The following is a 16,588-nucleotide window of genomic DNA, read 5'->3' as shown; positions in this document are numbered from 1 at the left end:
ATACAGACAAAAAATAAACATTTTTAACAGAATCTTAACATGCATCTGAATGTAAAAAGGAAGAATGTTGGCCTACTTGGTTTATTTATTGATCATTGCTCTCTGTTTATAGAAAAGGAGGATAGCAAACCACTTCAAGTAAACTGTAAAGTCTGCAATTACCCATTAGGTTATTCAAACTTCTAACTTCCTAAGTCTCCAGGAGAATCAAATACAATTCATCAGCAGGTGTGATTGGTAAAGGATAAAGGAAACCAGAAACAAATATCCAAGCAGATTCCTCATCTCAGACAGAGAGCAAGCAATCAGGAAGTATTCAGTTAAAATACTATAGTAAAAAAAACAAGTCAGGGCAGTCCCTCAAACCACTCCTACGAACTAGCCTCAAAATTCTGTATCTACAAATAATCTGATGATTATAGATTTTGAAGTACTAATCTTTATAGAATAGAAATTTTCTTTAAAATTGGCTTGGGAAAATTTTTCCTTACTTTATTATAGAGGTAACACATCCTTCTTAGAAATGTAAGTTACTCAAATAAAACCTAGGTTAATGTTTTGGCAAACTTCTGTCCAGTCATTTCATTCTATGCATTAGTGGTCTGGATTTTTTCCTTACAAGCAGTTATAATCATTTATTTAACATTGAAAGCACTTTCCCATATTATTATTCCTCATCAAATTTTATTTTATAATACTTTATGCTTATATTTACAAGATTTTATTGCTTAACTTCAGTTGTGAATGAACAGTTTGTTTCTAATTTTCCAGGGGTCTAAATAATATTGTGACAAAAATCTCTAAAGCTTTTTTGTGTTTAGGATCATGTTATCAGGATAAGATCCCAGATATGAATTAAAAGGTTATAAACAAGATTAAAGGACAGAAAAGAATTTAGAAAGTCCCTATTAAGTAAATTACAAAAGGCAAGAAATTACATATACAATATAATCTACTCAGTGTAAAACAACACCCAAAGGAAGGAAATATTCTAAAATACGACAGGTGATTATCTCCAGTGTTGAAATTTTGCCTTTCTGTGTTTTCCAAGCATTCTATCATTAGTTCACATTTCTTATGCAAATTACTTAGGTAATTTATTTTCTTTAATAATAAAAAATTTCCTGTTTTCCTATGCAAAAAGCTTCTACTCTCTTCAAGAAAGGACAGAAATAATAATGCCCAATGCTACTATATTACAGTTAAAAAACAAGAGCAAGAAAAGATATTTCTTCAAAAGCCCTAGCCAACCTTTGAATCTTTCTCCACTTTCTTCATCCTCTAATCACACCTCTGAAGTTTTAGTGATATACCAAGCAAGAAGGAAAAAAGAGGCATCCTTCTGAGAAGACGCTTCTTTCCAGCTTTTTCTCCATCCTCCTTCTCTCCAGAATATCTCCAGAATACCTTTTTTCCCTTCTCCCTTTACCACGCTATTATACAATTGCTTATTTAGCTACAATGTTAACTCTCATATTCTCCTACCAAAATGAAATGAACTCTGAAACAATCATAATAATGGACACATGCCATGTTAAATGCTGTAATGCTGGGGGTAGGGGACTACAGTTTGGATGAAAATTGTATCAAACACTTAACCCAAGCATATTCATTATTCTCCCAGTTGAACAGTAATGGTGAAAAGTCTTCTAAATCATCAGTAGGAGTACAAATCATTACTTGGTAGCACAGGTCATATACACTTTCCATTGCCAATATGTCTTCCCTTTCTAAACTTAATAACACCATTAGGAAGAAGTTTATGCTTAGGTCACTACTCCATTCAGAACTAGAAGTCTTCTGGCAGAGAAGGCTGAGTGGGAACTAAGCTTAAAGTTTGTGAAAACAAATGAGAGACATGAAAGGATAGTAAAACAGTTAATTTTGGAGGAAGCATTCAGAAGGTAAACGACTGGATAAATAAGAAAGCTAAGAATTAATAAGAACCTAATAGCAAAAGGAATGTCTGGGGGTAACAGTTAATAACTTTACTAAATATGCCATAATTCCCAGATGGAATCTAACTATAAAAATTGACATGAAAAATCAGGGTGTATTCCTGATAAAATTTTTTTTACCTTTCTAATTTGCTATAGAGTGCACACAATACATTGTACTTCTTCAGCAGTCTTGACATAGCATTATCAACTTTGGTACTGGTATCAATTTCCTTTAGTAAGTCAAAGAATTTATAGACACTGCAAAGGAAAGAATAGAAAAAAAGTAAATCAGTTAACTTAAAAAATTTGTTTTATTTCATTTTCAAAGCACAGACATTTCAATTCAAAAGATTACTAGCTCTACACTAAATCACTATTACATCTTTGGAAGGAATTACTTTTTGCATTTTACTAGAATTTGAAAAGGAAAAAACCAACTAGCCTTCAACCTACATCCCTATATTTGTATACCTATGCTGATATCTATTTCTCACTGAGAATACAGAAAAAAAGAAGGGTCATGAAAGGACACACACATATATGTTTACTCCTATCTATCTGTATGTTTTATGAACCACAAATTCACATCCATTTACTCAATTCCAACACAAAACCACATGGTTCATTGTAGTGTTTCCCCTTCCATATCTGTAACTCTTCTTTGACAATCAGAAACCTAAAACCCATTCATCCTGAATTTATTTACTCATTTAACCTATCCCACTGTGACTATTTTCCATCTCAAAAGCCACCACTCCCCCATGTGAACATTCTTCTTCTCTGCTCATACTGACTCCCTATTCTGGGCTGCCTGCACCCCTCCACATGGACATCATTGTCACCCTGACCCTCCATACCAGGATCTGACTCCCAACACCAAGCTGCCCTCCTCACCTCACCTGTGCTATCACTCCCTACATTGGCTACCCACACACCCTGCTTGCTCTGACACTGCACACCACGTCAGGTTGCCCACACACAAGAACAACCCCCATGTGGATGTCCTCCTCACCCCACTTTGGCTCTCACATCCTTCCATGGGCCCCATGGCACTCCCCTGCCACAGACATACAAACTTAATTTCTTTGCCTCCCAAGAGTTTTTGGACTGAGTTGTTGGGAAAGGGAAAAGGAAAGCTGATTAAAATTTTATGTTGTTTAAATAATGACTTGAAGTCATTCTTTATGTTTTCCTATAAAAACCTACTTGAAACATCAATGTATACATTTTTTTCTATAGGGCACTAAAGATAGCAATCATCAACTACATCTCATATACTCATTTCTAATCAAGTTTGTGTAAGGGATTAAACCAAAGCAGCTAAGTGAAGAAAAGGGCAGTCACCAGACTCATCTATAGGCTGTCCAGCAATGAGAGTTATAGACTTCATTCAAAAAAAAGGGCTGGATCAATCAGACACTTAGCTCAAGAAATGGGAAAATAAGAGCTTCAGCTAATCGGCAGGGGCACAAAACCCAAAAGAAGGCTAAAAATTCTCATGATACAGAAGGGATTAGGGCAGCCATGACAAGCTATGTGGAAAAACAAATAAAGGAGAAGAAAAGATTCAGAGTAGGAGATCAGGATGTTGATTAGAAGAGAAGAGAATGGAGCAGATGTGGAAAAGAATTCAACCTTAAAAGAGCATTTAAAGAACCATTCTCAGTTCGTTTTTATGAGGTATATGACAATACCTGTCCTTGGAGTACCATGAAAACTGAATTGTTATAACAAAGCCTTCTTTTTCTAGGTCTAACTTAATGAAAGGAAGAAAGGCAGGGAGGGAGGAAAGAAAAAAGGAAGAGTTAGTGCCTGTGGTGTTATAGGCATTTATTCTGTGAATTACTTATGTTATTTATATTATTTTGTATTTTTATGAATATACAAGGTCTTTCCACATTTTATTTAGGGGTATAAGAAAAAAAGTTACAAAAGTTTAACAATTTAATTGATCTCATTTAAATAAAAGACCAGTTATGTTTAATTCTAGATGGCTTATTCAAGAAGAACCATATACAACTACCTATTTTGTAACAACTACCTATTTTGTAAAATTTACTGTTGCATTTCATAAATATGCTGCCAAAGGAAATGACTATGAGTCCCAAAAAGTTTCTCAATATAAAGTTCATGAATTACTGGAACTTCTTTCAAAGGTCTATATGCTCAACAACAAACATTTGTTAAGTAATTATCAAGTAATGCAGTGTATACTCAGTTGAATATGTAGTATAAAATGTATGTAATTACAGTATGTACTATATTAAAACAATCTTAAGCTTTAATAAATCTTATCTAATTATCTTTAAGATAGACTTATGTCACTTTAATAAAGATTTTAGTATATAATAAGCCTACTTTATAAATCCTTGCTTTTTTCTTCACTTTATCAATAGCTACAATTAAGGAAGTTTATAGAAGAATAGTCAGACATACAATGAAAATTTTCCCTGAACACAACAGCTATATTTTTAAGAAATGCAGTACAAATATGCTTTGATTAAGGGCTGCATGAGAGAATGGCAGTATATCATTTGACCCAAGTCCTTTGTGTTTTACTTAATGTTTTTACTTTACTTTACTATTAAGATGAAAGTCCAGAAACAATTTTCTTTAATGGCAGAAGCCTATATTCACACAAGAAATTTTACCTGGTTTCTATGTTTTTCTGTAGCTCAGTAAAAGTGAATGTCACCTCATCCAGGTCAACTGCTGCAGTAAAGATACAGATACCCCACAGTTCCTTTTTCTTTTGAATATAACCTTCCTGGGAACAAACACAGTTCAAATATTTCATTAAATCATTCATACATTGGATACTGCGTTAAAACTATATTACAAGTGATTTTTTTCCTATTTAGCATAACAAAATAAATGCTTTAAAATCCTTATGATGGCATATAATTGAATGCATTTCATTCTACACTAATAACAAACACTTAAATTTTATATTATAAGGCAATGAAAATTACTAGATCAAAAAGTTAAATAACTTACTTTACTGTGGAAACTTTAGGGGTCAATCAATTCTTTGAAATAGTTTCATTTTTCAATAATCCAATGTCATCAAAGCAAAGTTAAAATATTTTAGAGTCTATAACATATAACCTTTTTTTAAAAAGCCCACTTTATTATTCAATTAGACTTCCTTTTCTCTAATTCATTCTTTTATCAGTTTATTCATTCAAGCATTTTTTAGCCATCTGTAATTCATGTCTCAGTTCCTTAACTGTCTTCTTTGTGAAATCAAAATTATAACACATACCTCACTTTGTAAGAATTCAATGAGATTATATTTATAAAGCCCTTAGATAATGCCCAGCATAAAACTAATACAGTAGTCCCCCCCCCCCCCCGCCGCCCCCGCTTATTTGCTGTTTTGTTTTCTGTGGTTTCAGCCTGGGGATATTATTAAGCAAAATAAGAGTTTCTTGAACACAAGCACCTTGACATTTGATCTGATAAAAGAAGAGAGGGCTACTAAGTGACTAATGGGCAGACAGCACATATAGCATGGATACGCTAGACTAAGAGATAACTCACACCCCTGTCCAAGGCACGATGGTGTGGGAGGGTGAGAGATTTATCATGATATTCAGAATGGCACCCAATTTAAAACTTATGAATCATTTATTTCTGGAATTTTCCATTTACGTCACAATGCCTATGTCATTCACCTCATTTTATCTCATCATGTAGATATGTACCATCTCACATTATCACAAAAAGGGTGAGTACAGTACAGTAAGATATTTTGAGAGAGACCACACTCACATAACTTTTATTACAGTATATTGTTATACTGTTCTATTTTATCATTATATATATATCACATACATATATATTGTTAATTCATTACTGTGCCTAATTTAGAAATTAAACTTTATAATAGGTATGTATGTAGGAAAAAACAAAGTGTATATAGGGTTTGGTACTATCTGGAATACTTTTTCATTATCATTAGAATAATTTTTCTCCTAACAATATATACCACCTTCTAAATATGTAAATTTTATAGGTAAAATTTAGATTATATTATATTGAAAATAAAAGAAATTCCAAATTATCTAATGTTCTATTAAACAGAACTATTTGCTTACTCTTAACTGGAGGTTACAATAGAGCTAAAAAGAAAGGCATGTGTGCCAAGTTTTGAAATCTCAATTATATACAAACTTTGGGATAAAAAGTTGTTCTGGACTACCAACTTTTGTGGATAACAGTTTACCACCATTCAAGTCTAACTTTTCCTTAATTTTAGCTACAGTACTTTTAGGATATAAATATTTTAAAACATATTACACTTATACATCCACTAGAATCAATAAAATTAAAAAGACTGATAATATCAAGGGTCAGTAAGGATGGAGAGCAATGGAATACTCAAATAGCACTGGTGAAAATGGTACAACTGTTTTAGAAAACAAGTTTGGCATGTTCTTATAAAGTTAAATATATACTTTCCTCACCTAGAAATTCCACTCCCAGATATTTATACGCAAGTGTATGAATGCTAGTCAAAATGCACTCCATCCTCACGGCCTTGGAAGCTCTGGCTTCAATTTCAATAGTTAAAATCTTTCCTATGCGCAACTTGCATAGCAACTGAGGAAGGGAAATTAACAGAATGCTATGCTTGTGTAAGGTAAGAGGAAAACACCAGCAACCTCAAGGATAAGCAGCAGGAGGCTGCAAGGTGCCTGGTAATCTTCCACTTCTGCAGCCTCTCTCTCTTTGGCATATAAGTCCCTTATAAGCTTCAACATGCACCCACCCACTCACCCCCCCACACACACACCAGGGGGTTGAGGAGAAAGCAACCCACACAACACTCAGATTGACACTCCACCCAATCCACTCCCTGTAAGTAACCACTCATAAATAATAAAAATGATGATAAATAACTCCTTGTAAACCATATGGAGTTGCCTGCTTCATTCTTGGGTTCAGGATACCTTCTCAGTTTGGTGGACATTATACTGTTAGCACACACTTGGACACCCGAGACAAATGAAAACATTACATGTGAATATTCATAGCAGCTTCATTCATAATAGCCATAAGCTGGAAACAACCCAAATATCCAGAAACAGGTGAATACATAAATAAATTGTGGTATACCCCTACAATAGCATGCTATTTGACAATAAAAAGGAAAAGTCCTAATAAACATAACAACATTGATAAATCTCAAAATTATTATACTTTAAAAAGCCAGACACAAAAGGATACACTGTATGATTCCTTTCATATCAAACTCTAGGAAAGGCAAAACTAATCTTTAATGTTAGAAAGTAGATCAGTGGTTGCCTGAGGACCAGAGGGGAGGTGTTGGGAATAATTGAGAAGGGGAATGAGAGAACTTTCTAAAGTTATTAAAAAGTTCCATATCTTACTGGTGGTGATTACATGGGTGTATGTATCTGTGAAAACTTATCTAATTGTGCACTTAAAATTGGTACATTTTAGTATATGTAAATTATATATCAATAAATTTGATTTTGTAACTGCATTACATGCCTACTATTTCTGAAACTCAACATACAAAGTATACACTGCTTCACTATTATAACTATTACATATTTCAATAAAATTAACAATTTTTGTATATGTGTTTATATTAATATAGACAATTTCTCAGGAACTACCAAAACGTGAAAAGTTGTTTGCCTCTCTAATAAATAACCTCCTGCTGTTACCATGCTTTTTAAATTTTAAAATCAACAGAAACCACCTACAACATTCATTCTTTATTTAAAATCTTTCTACTCTTTTGATGTAAAAACTTATTGCAATAAACTTCCCTCTTAGTACTGCATTGCAGTATCTCATAGGTTTTGGTATGCTATGCTTTTATCTCCATTTGTTTCAAGGAATTTTTTGATTTCCTGCTTAATTTCTTCTTTGATCCATTGGTTGTTCAGGAGCATGCTGTTTAATTTCCATGTATTTGTACAGTTTCCAAAGTTTTGTTTGTTATTGGTTTCTAGTTTTATTTCACTGCCATCTGAAAAGATAATATTATTCCAATTTCTAAAAAATTTATTGAGATTTGATTGGTGGCCTCACATACCATAAATCCTGTAGAATGATCCATGGGCTGATGAGAAGAATTTGTATTCTACAGTTGTTGGATGAAATGTTCTGCAAATATCTGTCAGGTCCATTTGGTCTATAGTGCAGTTTAGATTCAATGTTTCCTTGTGGATTTTCTGTCTAGATGATCTATCCAATGCTAAGAGAGGAGTGCTAAAGTCCCCAACTATTATTCTATTGGGGTCCGTCTCTCCCTTTAGATCCAATAATATTTGCTTGATATATCTCGACACTCCAATGTTGGGTGCATATAATCTTAAAACTGTTATATCCTCTTGCTGAATTCATCCCTTTATTATTTTATAATGCTATACTTTGTCTTTTTTTTATAGTTTTTTTTTAATTTAACATCTAATTTACCAGATATAAGCACACCTGCTCCTGCTCATTTTTGGTTTCCATTTGCATGGAGTATCTTTTCTCATCCCTTCACTATTAATCTATGTGTGTCTTTACAGGTGAAGTGAGTTTCTTGTAGGTAGCATATAGTGGGTCCTATTTTTTAATCAATCCATTCAGCCTGTCTATATCTTTTAGATGAGGAATTTAATCCATTTACATTCAAGGTTGCTATTGAAAAGTGTTGCCTTATTCCTGACATTCTGTTGTGTTATGGTTGTTTCGTATATTCTTTGTTCCTTTCTTTCTCTTTTACTGTTGTCTCTGCTATTTGGTTTTGGTTTTTTGTTCTGTTTTGGTTTTTTGTACTGATAAGATATAATTTCTTTCTCTTTTTCATTTCTGCACTGCCAGTGAGTTTTATTATTTAGGGGATAAATCTGTTAGGAGACATCTGAGCCTCTTGTATCTGGAAGTCTGTATCTCTCCTAATACTTTGGAAATTTTCAGCTATTATTTTGTTAAATAGGATTTTGATGCCTTTTCTCCTTCTGGAATACCCATAACACTGATGTTTGTACACTTAAAGTTGTCCCATAGATCTCATAGGCTTTTTTATTTTTGTTTTTATTTATTTATTTATTTGTCCTACTGGGTTGTTTCAAAACACCTGTCTTCAAGTTCCAAATTTTTTTCTTCTGCTTGATCTACCCTGTTGCTCAAGCCATCAATTGTATTTTGTATTTCATTTAATGAATTCTTTATTCCAAGATTTTTGTTTAGTTCTTTTTTATATCTATCTATCTCTTTGTTGAATTCTCCATCAGATCATAAATTGTTTTTTTGATTTGTTGTGTTTGTTGTGTTTATTCTCTTTCATTTTGTTAAGTTTCCTTAAGGTAAGTATTTTAAATTCCTTTTCAGGCATTACATAGATTTCCTTTCTTTGGGGCCTGGTACTGGAGAATTATTGTATTCTTTTGGAGGTGTCATGTTTCCTTGTTTTCCCATGTTTCCCATATCCCTATACTGATGTCTGGGCATCTGGTAGAACAGTCACTCTCATTTTCTACAGTAGATTTTGAAGATTTCCCTGTTGATGTGTTCTACAGTGTCAGTCAGTTAGGGTGTTTTAGGTTAGGTTTTGGGTAAGGGTAGTGGTGTAGTACCTTTGTGATTTCTTTGACTGTATTCAATGTTAGAGTTATCTGTGAGTGCCTTCATGGCTTAGGCACTAGGGTGTTTGACAGCTCTTTGCTGGAGTGGGTGACATTGGGCAGGGTTGCTGGGGCTGCAACTGAGACCTTAAGCTTCTGGGAGATGCACTGGTGCATTCAGTGCTTCTTCAGCTGAAGTGAGCAACCCTGAATGGCATCACTGGCACTTCAGGGTTCTATGCAGAGGTGCTATGGAAATCGGTTGTTCCTCTGCTAAAGTAGGCAGGGTCACTTGGGTAGCAGAATGGACTGTAGAACCCTGGAAGGAGCATTCAGGAGCTCTGCACCTCCTCAAGTGGAGAGGCCAACCCTGGGGAGGTCACTAGGGCTGCAAATGGAACCTTAGACTCCTGGTACAGGTGCTAGAGTTTTCTGAGGCTCCTTGGCTGAAATAGGAGACACTGGGCAGGGTTTCTGGGGCTGTGGGTGAGGTCTTGGCCTCCCAGGAGAAGCACTGGGGTGCTCTGCAGCTCTTCAGGTGAAGTGGGTGACACGGTGCAGACTCGCTGGTGCCGCAACCCAGATTCTGTGCCCCTGAGAGAGGTGCTAGGGTGCTCTACATCTCCTCAGCTTAAACTGGCAACCCTGAGTGGGCTCACTGGTGCTGCAGCCAGGATACTGCACCCCTGAGAGAGACACTGAGGTGCTCAGAAACTCCTCAGCTGGAGTTAGTGACCCTGAGTGGAGTTACTGAGGCCACTGCTAGGATCTTGAGCTCCCAAGAAAAATGCTGGGGTGCTCTGCAGCTCCTCAACTGAAGCAGGCGATACTGGGCAAGGTCACTGGGAGGAACTCTGTGTACTTAAGAGACAATGGGGTGCTCCACAGCTCTTCAGCTGGAGTGGGCCATTCTGGATGAGATCACTGGGGGTGTGAGCCAGACCCTGTGCCCCCTCAAGAGGGATGCTGGGGTACCCTGCAGCTCCCCAGCTGGAGCAGGTGGCCCTGAGCAGGCTTGCTGGATCTACAGATGGGAGTCTGTGTCCCCAGGAGGGGCATGTGGTCATTCTGCAGCTTCCAGCTGGAGTGGGTGGGTTTGGGTGGGTTCACTGGAACCACAGCAGTACTCTGCCCCCAGGAGAGATGCATAGGCACTCCACTGAAGTAGGCAGGGATGATGGAGGTGGCAGAAGGCCCTGTTTGGTCAGGTCTCAGGCTCCAGAAAATGCAAGTGCTGGCTCCCTCTGTCCTGGGGATGGCCTCCACACTGCACTGAACCACCTGTTCCCAGGGGTGCTGGGCACCTCATGAGCTCAGGTGCCAGAGTCAGTGTGATGAAGAGGCCTTAGGCGTGTGAAGATGCCATGGCTATTAGGGCCCAGGGCAAAACACACTCTGGTGCTGGCTCTGACCCCAAAATGACAATGTTCAATAGCAGCCTGGGACCCAGGGAATGGGAAAGCTCAGCATGAACCCCCTCTATGGATTAATGCAGGGGTGTGGACCCCAAGCAGCTCCCCACACTAGCTCATAGCTTGCAAGAGCCACAAGGCTCTCTTATAGCTTGAATTGCAGGCATCCACAGCAGGAGCACAGAGCACTGGGGATTCCCCTTGCCTACCTTTTCCCCACAGGAAGGAGTCTCTCCTGGCTCTGAGCAGATCTTGGTCTGACACTTCACTGCCTTTCTATGCTCTAGGTTCTGATTTTTGAAAACTTAAAGACCTTTCCCATGAATAAAATGTGATCTTTATTTCAAATATGGCTTGTCTTTTCATGTTCTTAAATAGACTATTTCAAGGAGAAGTTTTAAATTTTGATTAAGCTCAATATATTAATTTATTTCTTTTATGGGTTGTGCTTTCAGTAATAATATCTATGAAATCTTTGCCCAACTGAAGTTCACAAAGATTTTCTCCTATGTCATGTTCTAGAAGTTTAGGTCTATGATTCATTTTGAGTTAACTTTTATAAATGCTGCAAGGTAGATATGGAAGTTCCTTTTTAGCATATGGATTTCCATTTGCTCCAGCATCATTTGTTAAGAGGAATATCCTTCCTCCATTGAATTAGCTTTGTATATCTGTAAAAAAAAAAAAATTGAATACACACACACACACACACACACACACACACATATGGGTCTATTTCTGAATTCTCTGTTCTATTCCATTGATTTACTTCTTTTTTTTTTCCACCAACACCACAATGTCTTGATTACTGTAGTTTTATATGTTTTGTTCATTTTTAGTTGAGTTTGATTTAAGATTTTTCAATCTGAAAAGATCATCTGATTCGCCTCTCATTGTGTAGTTTAAGAAACTAAAGACTACAGAGTTTAGACTTGCTCATCACAGTCAGTCAATGCCATGACCTAAAACCCAAGTTTCCTAATACTCAATTTAGTATTGTTCATGTAAGAGATTTTCTTTATTACATTTCTACATTGATGTTCCTTACATTCTCACTATAGAAATCCTTAATCTCATCACCCCCATCAAGAGTTCTATACTCTTAAGCAGTGGTCTTGATTTCTATTTTATTGAGAAGGTTGAAGAATCACAATACCTAAAGCTTCAACATTCTTCTCCACATCAAGTCATTTCTGATTTCTGTATCTTCCAGTCTTCCTCAAAATGTCTCTACATCTTCAAGTCCCTCTTTTCTTCTGACATTGACAAATGGCCATTATCCTCCACTCTCAAATTAATATCTCTTATCCCTCCCTCCCTCCCACCTTAGATGACATTGTCTCTCGGTGTCCTTGAAGACACAGCTTACTAATTCCTCCCTCTGTCTTTTATAATTTCTCTAACAGTTCTCTCTCTAAAAGTTTCTTTCACTTTGGTTACAAATAAGCTTGTATCACCTTTAAAACAAAACTATCCTTCCATTCCTAAACCTTGTCAAGCAACTATCCTTACTTCACACACACTCCCTCTCCGTGTACACACACACTTCACTGTTCTCATACACACATGCACCACACATTCTCACAGTGTACACATACTACACCCACTTAACACACACCCCTCTCACTATACAAACACTATTATTTAAGTCGTCAAAGATCTCGCTCTTTCTAAATCAAATGGCCTTTTTTGATTTCATCCAGAAAGACCTCTATGCAGCATCTGCAATTTTTCTCCTTCAATCCACTCTCGTGAAACTTTTTTCCTTAACTTTACACTTTAACATTCTCACTCTCTTTCCTTCCTCTCTCACAACTTTTTCAGTGTTTCTTAACCCCAAGAGCTTTTTTCCACCATTCTCTCTTTTCCTCAGCAATCTTATCCACTCCTACAGTACCCCCATCATCTTCATACAGATGGTTCTCACATCTCATTCTGCTTTCTAGCCTGATTGCTCTTTTAAGCTCTAGGCCTTTCTTGTTTCCCCATGACAATTTATAACCTAAAATCTGTAACTGATGTGTTTTCTTGAAAATTTAGATGAAAATTGTGAAAAGGGCACAGAACAGCACTTTAAAAATAGTTAAACCATAAGAAAATTATTCTTACCCAGCCAAAACAACTACCAAAAAGACACGGTAAGTAAAACAAGGCAGAAAAATGGGAAAGGAATAAGCATTTTGTAAATGAGAAAACAGTACTTTTCAAACTTTGTTAAAAATGCTAAACCTCAGAATAGTGTAAATTGAAAGGCACTTTGTTAATATGCATCGAGATCCTTAAAATACTTCATTTTTATCTAAGAATTTATCCAGTAAAAATAACTGGAGAGTTGAGTCAAGATAGTGTAATAGACTTTCAAAGAATTATCTATAATAGCAAAAATAATAGGAAAGGTCTACATATCTTAAAGCAGACCGGCTAAATAAATTATGATAGAGCTATATCATGGAATAATATAAAACCCCTGAAACATTTTCAAAGAATATTATAAGAACATGAAAAAATATCCAAGATATAATGTTATAAGGGGAAAAAAAACAGAATACAAAATTCTGTATATATTTTTATTCCAATTTTGTGAAAAACCAAAAAAAGTAAAGAAGGGAAGGAAAAAATATATCAAAAGTTAATGATTATCTCTAGGTGGTAGGATTATAAACTGTTTTCATTTTCTTCATTAAGCCTACATACATTTTCTAAATTATCTACAATCATAAAACAGGAAAAAAGTTAAGCCAACAAAAATACTAAATTTATATAAAGCAAGAGAGAAAAATTAGGAATACTCTTGAGAAAAATCTTTAAAATATCAAAATTTTAATTATATATATTACAGTTTAAATCAAAATCTACAATTAACAGTTGAAGAGGCTACCTATTACGCTATCATTCGAGTTCATTTTGAACCACTCTAATGACAACCTCTAATTACTGAACTTGTACTTGCTTTTTTACTATGCACTTACTTATAAAAGAGCTCCATCAAGTGGTGACAAAAGTCATCTCGGAAGTGTCAGAAAATCAGACATCAGAAAATTACTACTCATGCTATCATAACTAATAAGGATTTAAACTGCAATTTTTAAAGTTAAAAATAATATTCTCTCTAGCCTATACTTTTTGAAATATGAAAAATAAAAGCAAGCCACAAGAAATACGTTATCTACCTCAGTCAGAAGGATACACCTTAACATTTAATTCATAAGACTATAATAAGTGATTAGAAATAAGGTTATATGAAATGTATTACAGGAAGGCATTCTAGGAAAATAGGGCAAAGAGCTGCCTTTATCTTCTACTCCTGGATTTCCTCCTCACCTAGGTTATATGCAGAAACAAAAGAAATAACATGTTAATATGCCAGAAAATCCCCCTTTTCAATTGTATAATATTAGCTGACAGCATTCTATTGCTAAGGACATTCTTGGATGTGCACAGAAATAAAAAGTAAGAGTAGCACAGCCAAGAAGAAGAACGTAAAAAGCTAACTTTGCTTGTACTCAATCACTTTATTTATTTTTATTTTATTTATTTTTGTGTGTGTGGCTGGTCAGTACGGGGATCTGAACTCTTGACTTGGGAGTGCCTGGTGCAGGTAACACAAAAGTGAGCTAACCAGCCAGTACTTCAATCACATTTTTAATATAACATTCAGGGATAAACACCAGCTGAATCAGCCATTCAGTTATACCATGCCTTTGTGGGGAGACAGTTGATTCTAATCCCGGAAAAACATGTTACCTGGCAAGATTTACCTGGCCTCTGTCCAAAAGATGAGGACCTTGAACTCCCTCCCTTAAGAACTCCTTAAGAACTCAGTGCATAGGCCTATCAGAGCTCTTAACTGAATTGTGATTTACTTGCTTGCTCATTTATGCCTATCTCAACTAGTCTGTAAGCATCTTGAAGGCACAAAAAATGACTAATTTGCCACCATTCTCCAAGAGCCTAGTAGTGTCCAGCTCTAATGTGGTGTTAAATGTGTATTTTTAAAAAAAAGCTGTGAGCCATTCCCTAATATAGGATAGAGTGGCTTTCCTTCTTTTTTTCTTAGTACACTCAGAGAAACAAGCAGCAATTGAAACACCAGACAGGGCATAAGCTAAGACTGTTGGTTTTACTATAGTTACTTCAGCTTCCATTCACACATTGATAGCAAACTAGTGAGTATCAACAAGGGTAGGTCATACAAAGAAATGACATTACAGACCGCATTTGCTAAACAGCTGACATATAATTGACCTATCACTTCATTTCTCATCAATTTCCCTGCTTACTTTATTGAGCCAAATCCCAAATATGATCAACCCAAGGAGATAACTGCCACCATTCTCAAAAGGCCACTAACTGGCTTTTCTGTAAAATAGCTATGAAACTGGTGTCTACTACTCTTGAAAACAAGGCTGAAAAACACTGAGGAGAGAGGCTAATGCCTACAACTCAGATTCAATTATGTGGATAAAAGGTATCTTCCAAAGTTTGTATGTCAACTCTTTCAACCAAATATCACATATACTTCTTCAAAAAAGAAAAACACCACTAATGAATAAATGAGTTGACCTTTTCCCCCCAGCTTTATTGAGCTATAATTGACCAAAAAAATGTACAACATTTAAGGTACACAACATGATGGTTTGATACATGTACACAATGTGAAATGATTACCACAATCAAGCTAATTAACATACCCATCACCTCACATAGTAACCATTTTTATGCATATGTAGTGAGAATACTTAAGATCTATTCTCTTAGCAAACTTCAAGTATATGAAACATTTTAACTATAGTCACCCTGTTGTACATTAGGTCTCCAGAACTTATTCATTTTGTAACTTGAAAGTTTGTACCCTTTGACCAACATCTCTCCATATACCCTCACCCTGGTAACCTCCTTTCTACTCTGTTTCTATGTATTTAATTTTTTTTTTCAGATTCCACATATAAATGGAATAATGCAGTATTTGTCTTTGTCTGGTTTATTTAACTTAGCATGATATCCTACAGGTTCACCCATGTTGTAGCAAATGGAAGGATTTCCTACTTTTTTAAGGCTGAATAATATTCCATTACACACATATAATGAATAATACTCCATTATACATATATATCACATTTTCTTTATCCATTCATCCATAGACTGACACTTAGGTTGTTTCCACATCTTGGCTATTGTGAATAACGCTGCAATGAACACGGGAGTGCAGATATCTCTTCAACATACTGATTTCATTTCCTTTGAATACACACCCAAAAGTGGGATTGCTGGATCATGTGGTAGTTCCATTTTTAATTTTCTGAGATACTTCCATACTGTTTTCCATAAAGGTACCAATTTACATTCTCACCAACAGTGTGCAAAGGTTCCCTTTTCTCCACATCTTCTCCAACACCTGTTACCATTTGACTTTTTGGTAACAGCCATTCTTACAGGAGTGAGGTAACATCTCATTTGTGGTTTTGATTTGCATTTCCTTGATGATTAGTGAAGTTGAGCACCTTTTCACGTACCTGTTGCTCATTTGCATGTCTTCTTTGGAAAATGTCTATTCAGGTCCTTTGCCCATGTTTTAATTGGGTTATTTGTTTTTGCTATTGATTTGTATGAGTTCCTTATACATTTTGGTTCTTAACTCCTTATC

General features: G+C 35.7%; 1 protein-coding gene across 3 annotated transcripts in view; it reads right to left on the bottom strand.

Moving 5' to 3' along the window:
- The window catches only part of RB1 (RB transcriptional corepressor 1), a 156,081-nt gene that overhangs the window by 104,629 nt on the left and 34,864 nt on the right, over positions 1-16,588 (bottom strand). For all 3 annotated transcript variants that reach the window (XM_063102610.1, XM_063102607.1, XM_063102609.1), the window contains exons 3-4: positions 4,592-4,707; positions 2,079-2,198 (exon numbers count right to left, since the gene is read on the bottom strand). In XM_063102610.1, coding sequence (XP_062958680.1) covers positions 2,079-2,198; positions 4,592-4,707 — 236 coding nt within the window. The remainder of the gene's footprint in view (positions 1-2,078; positions 2,199-4,591; positions 4,708-16,588) is intronic.

Source organism: Cynocephalus volans, chromosome 7 (assembly GCF_027409185.1).
Source record: "Cynocephalus volans isolate mCynVol1 chromosome 7, mCynVol1.pri, whole genome shotgun sequence".
Classification (NCBI taxonomy): Eukaryota; Metazoa; Chordata; class Mammalia; order Dermoptera; family Cynocephalidae; genus Cynocephalus; species Cynocephalus volans.
The sequence above is the reverse complement of the archived record's forward strand: the minus strand, read 5'-3'. Positions and strand labels throughout refer to the sequence as shown.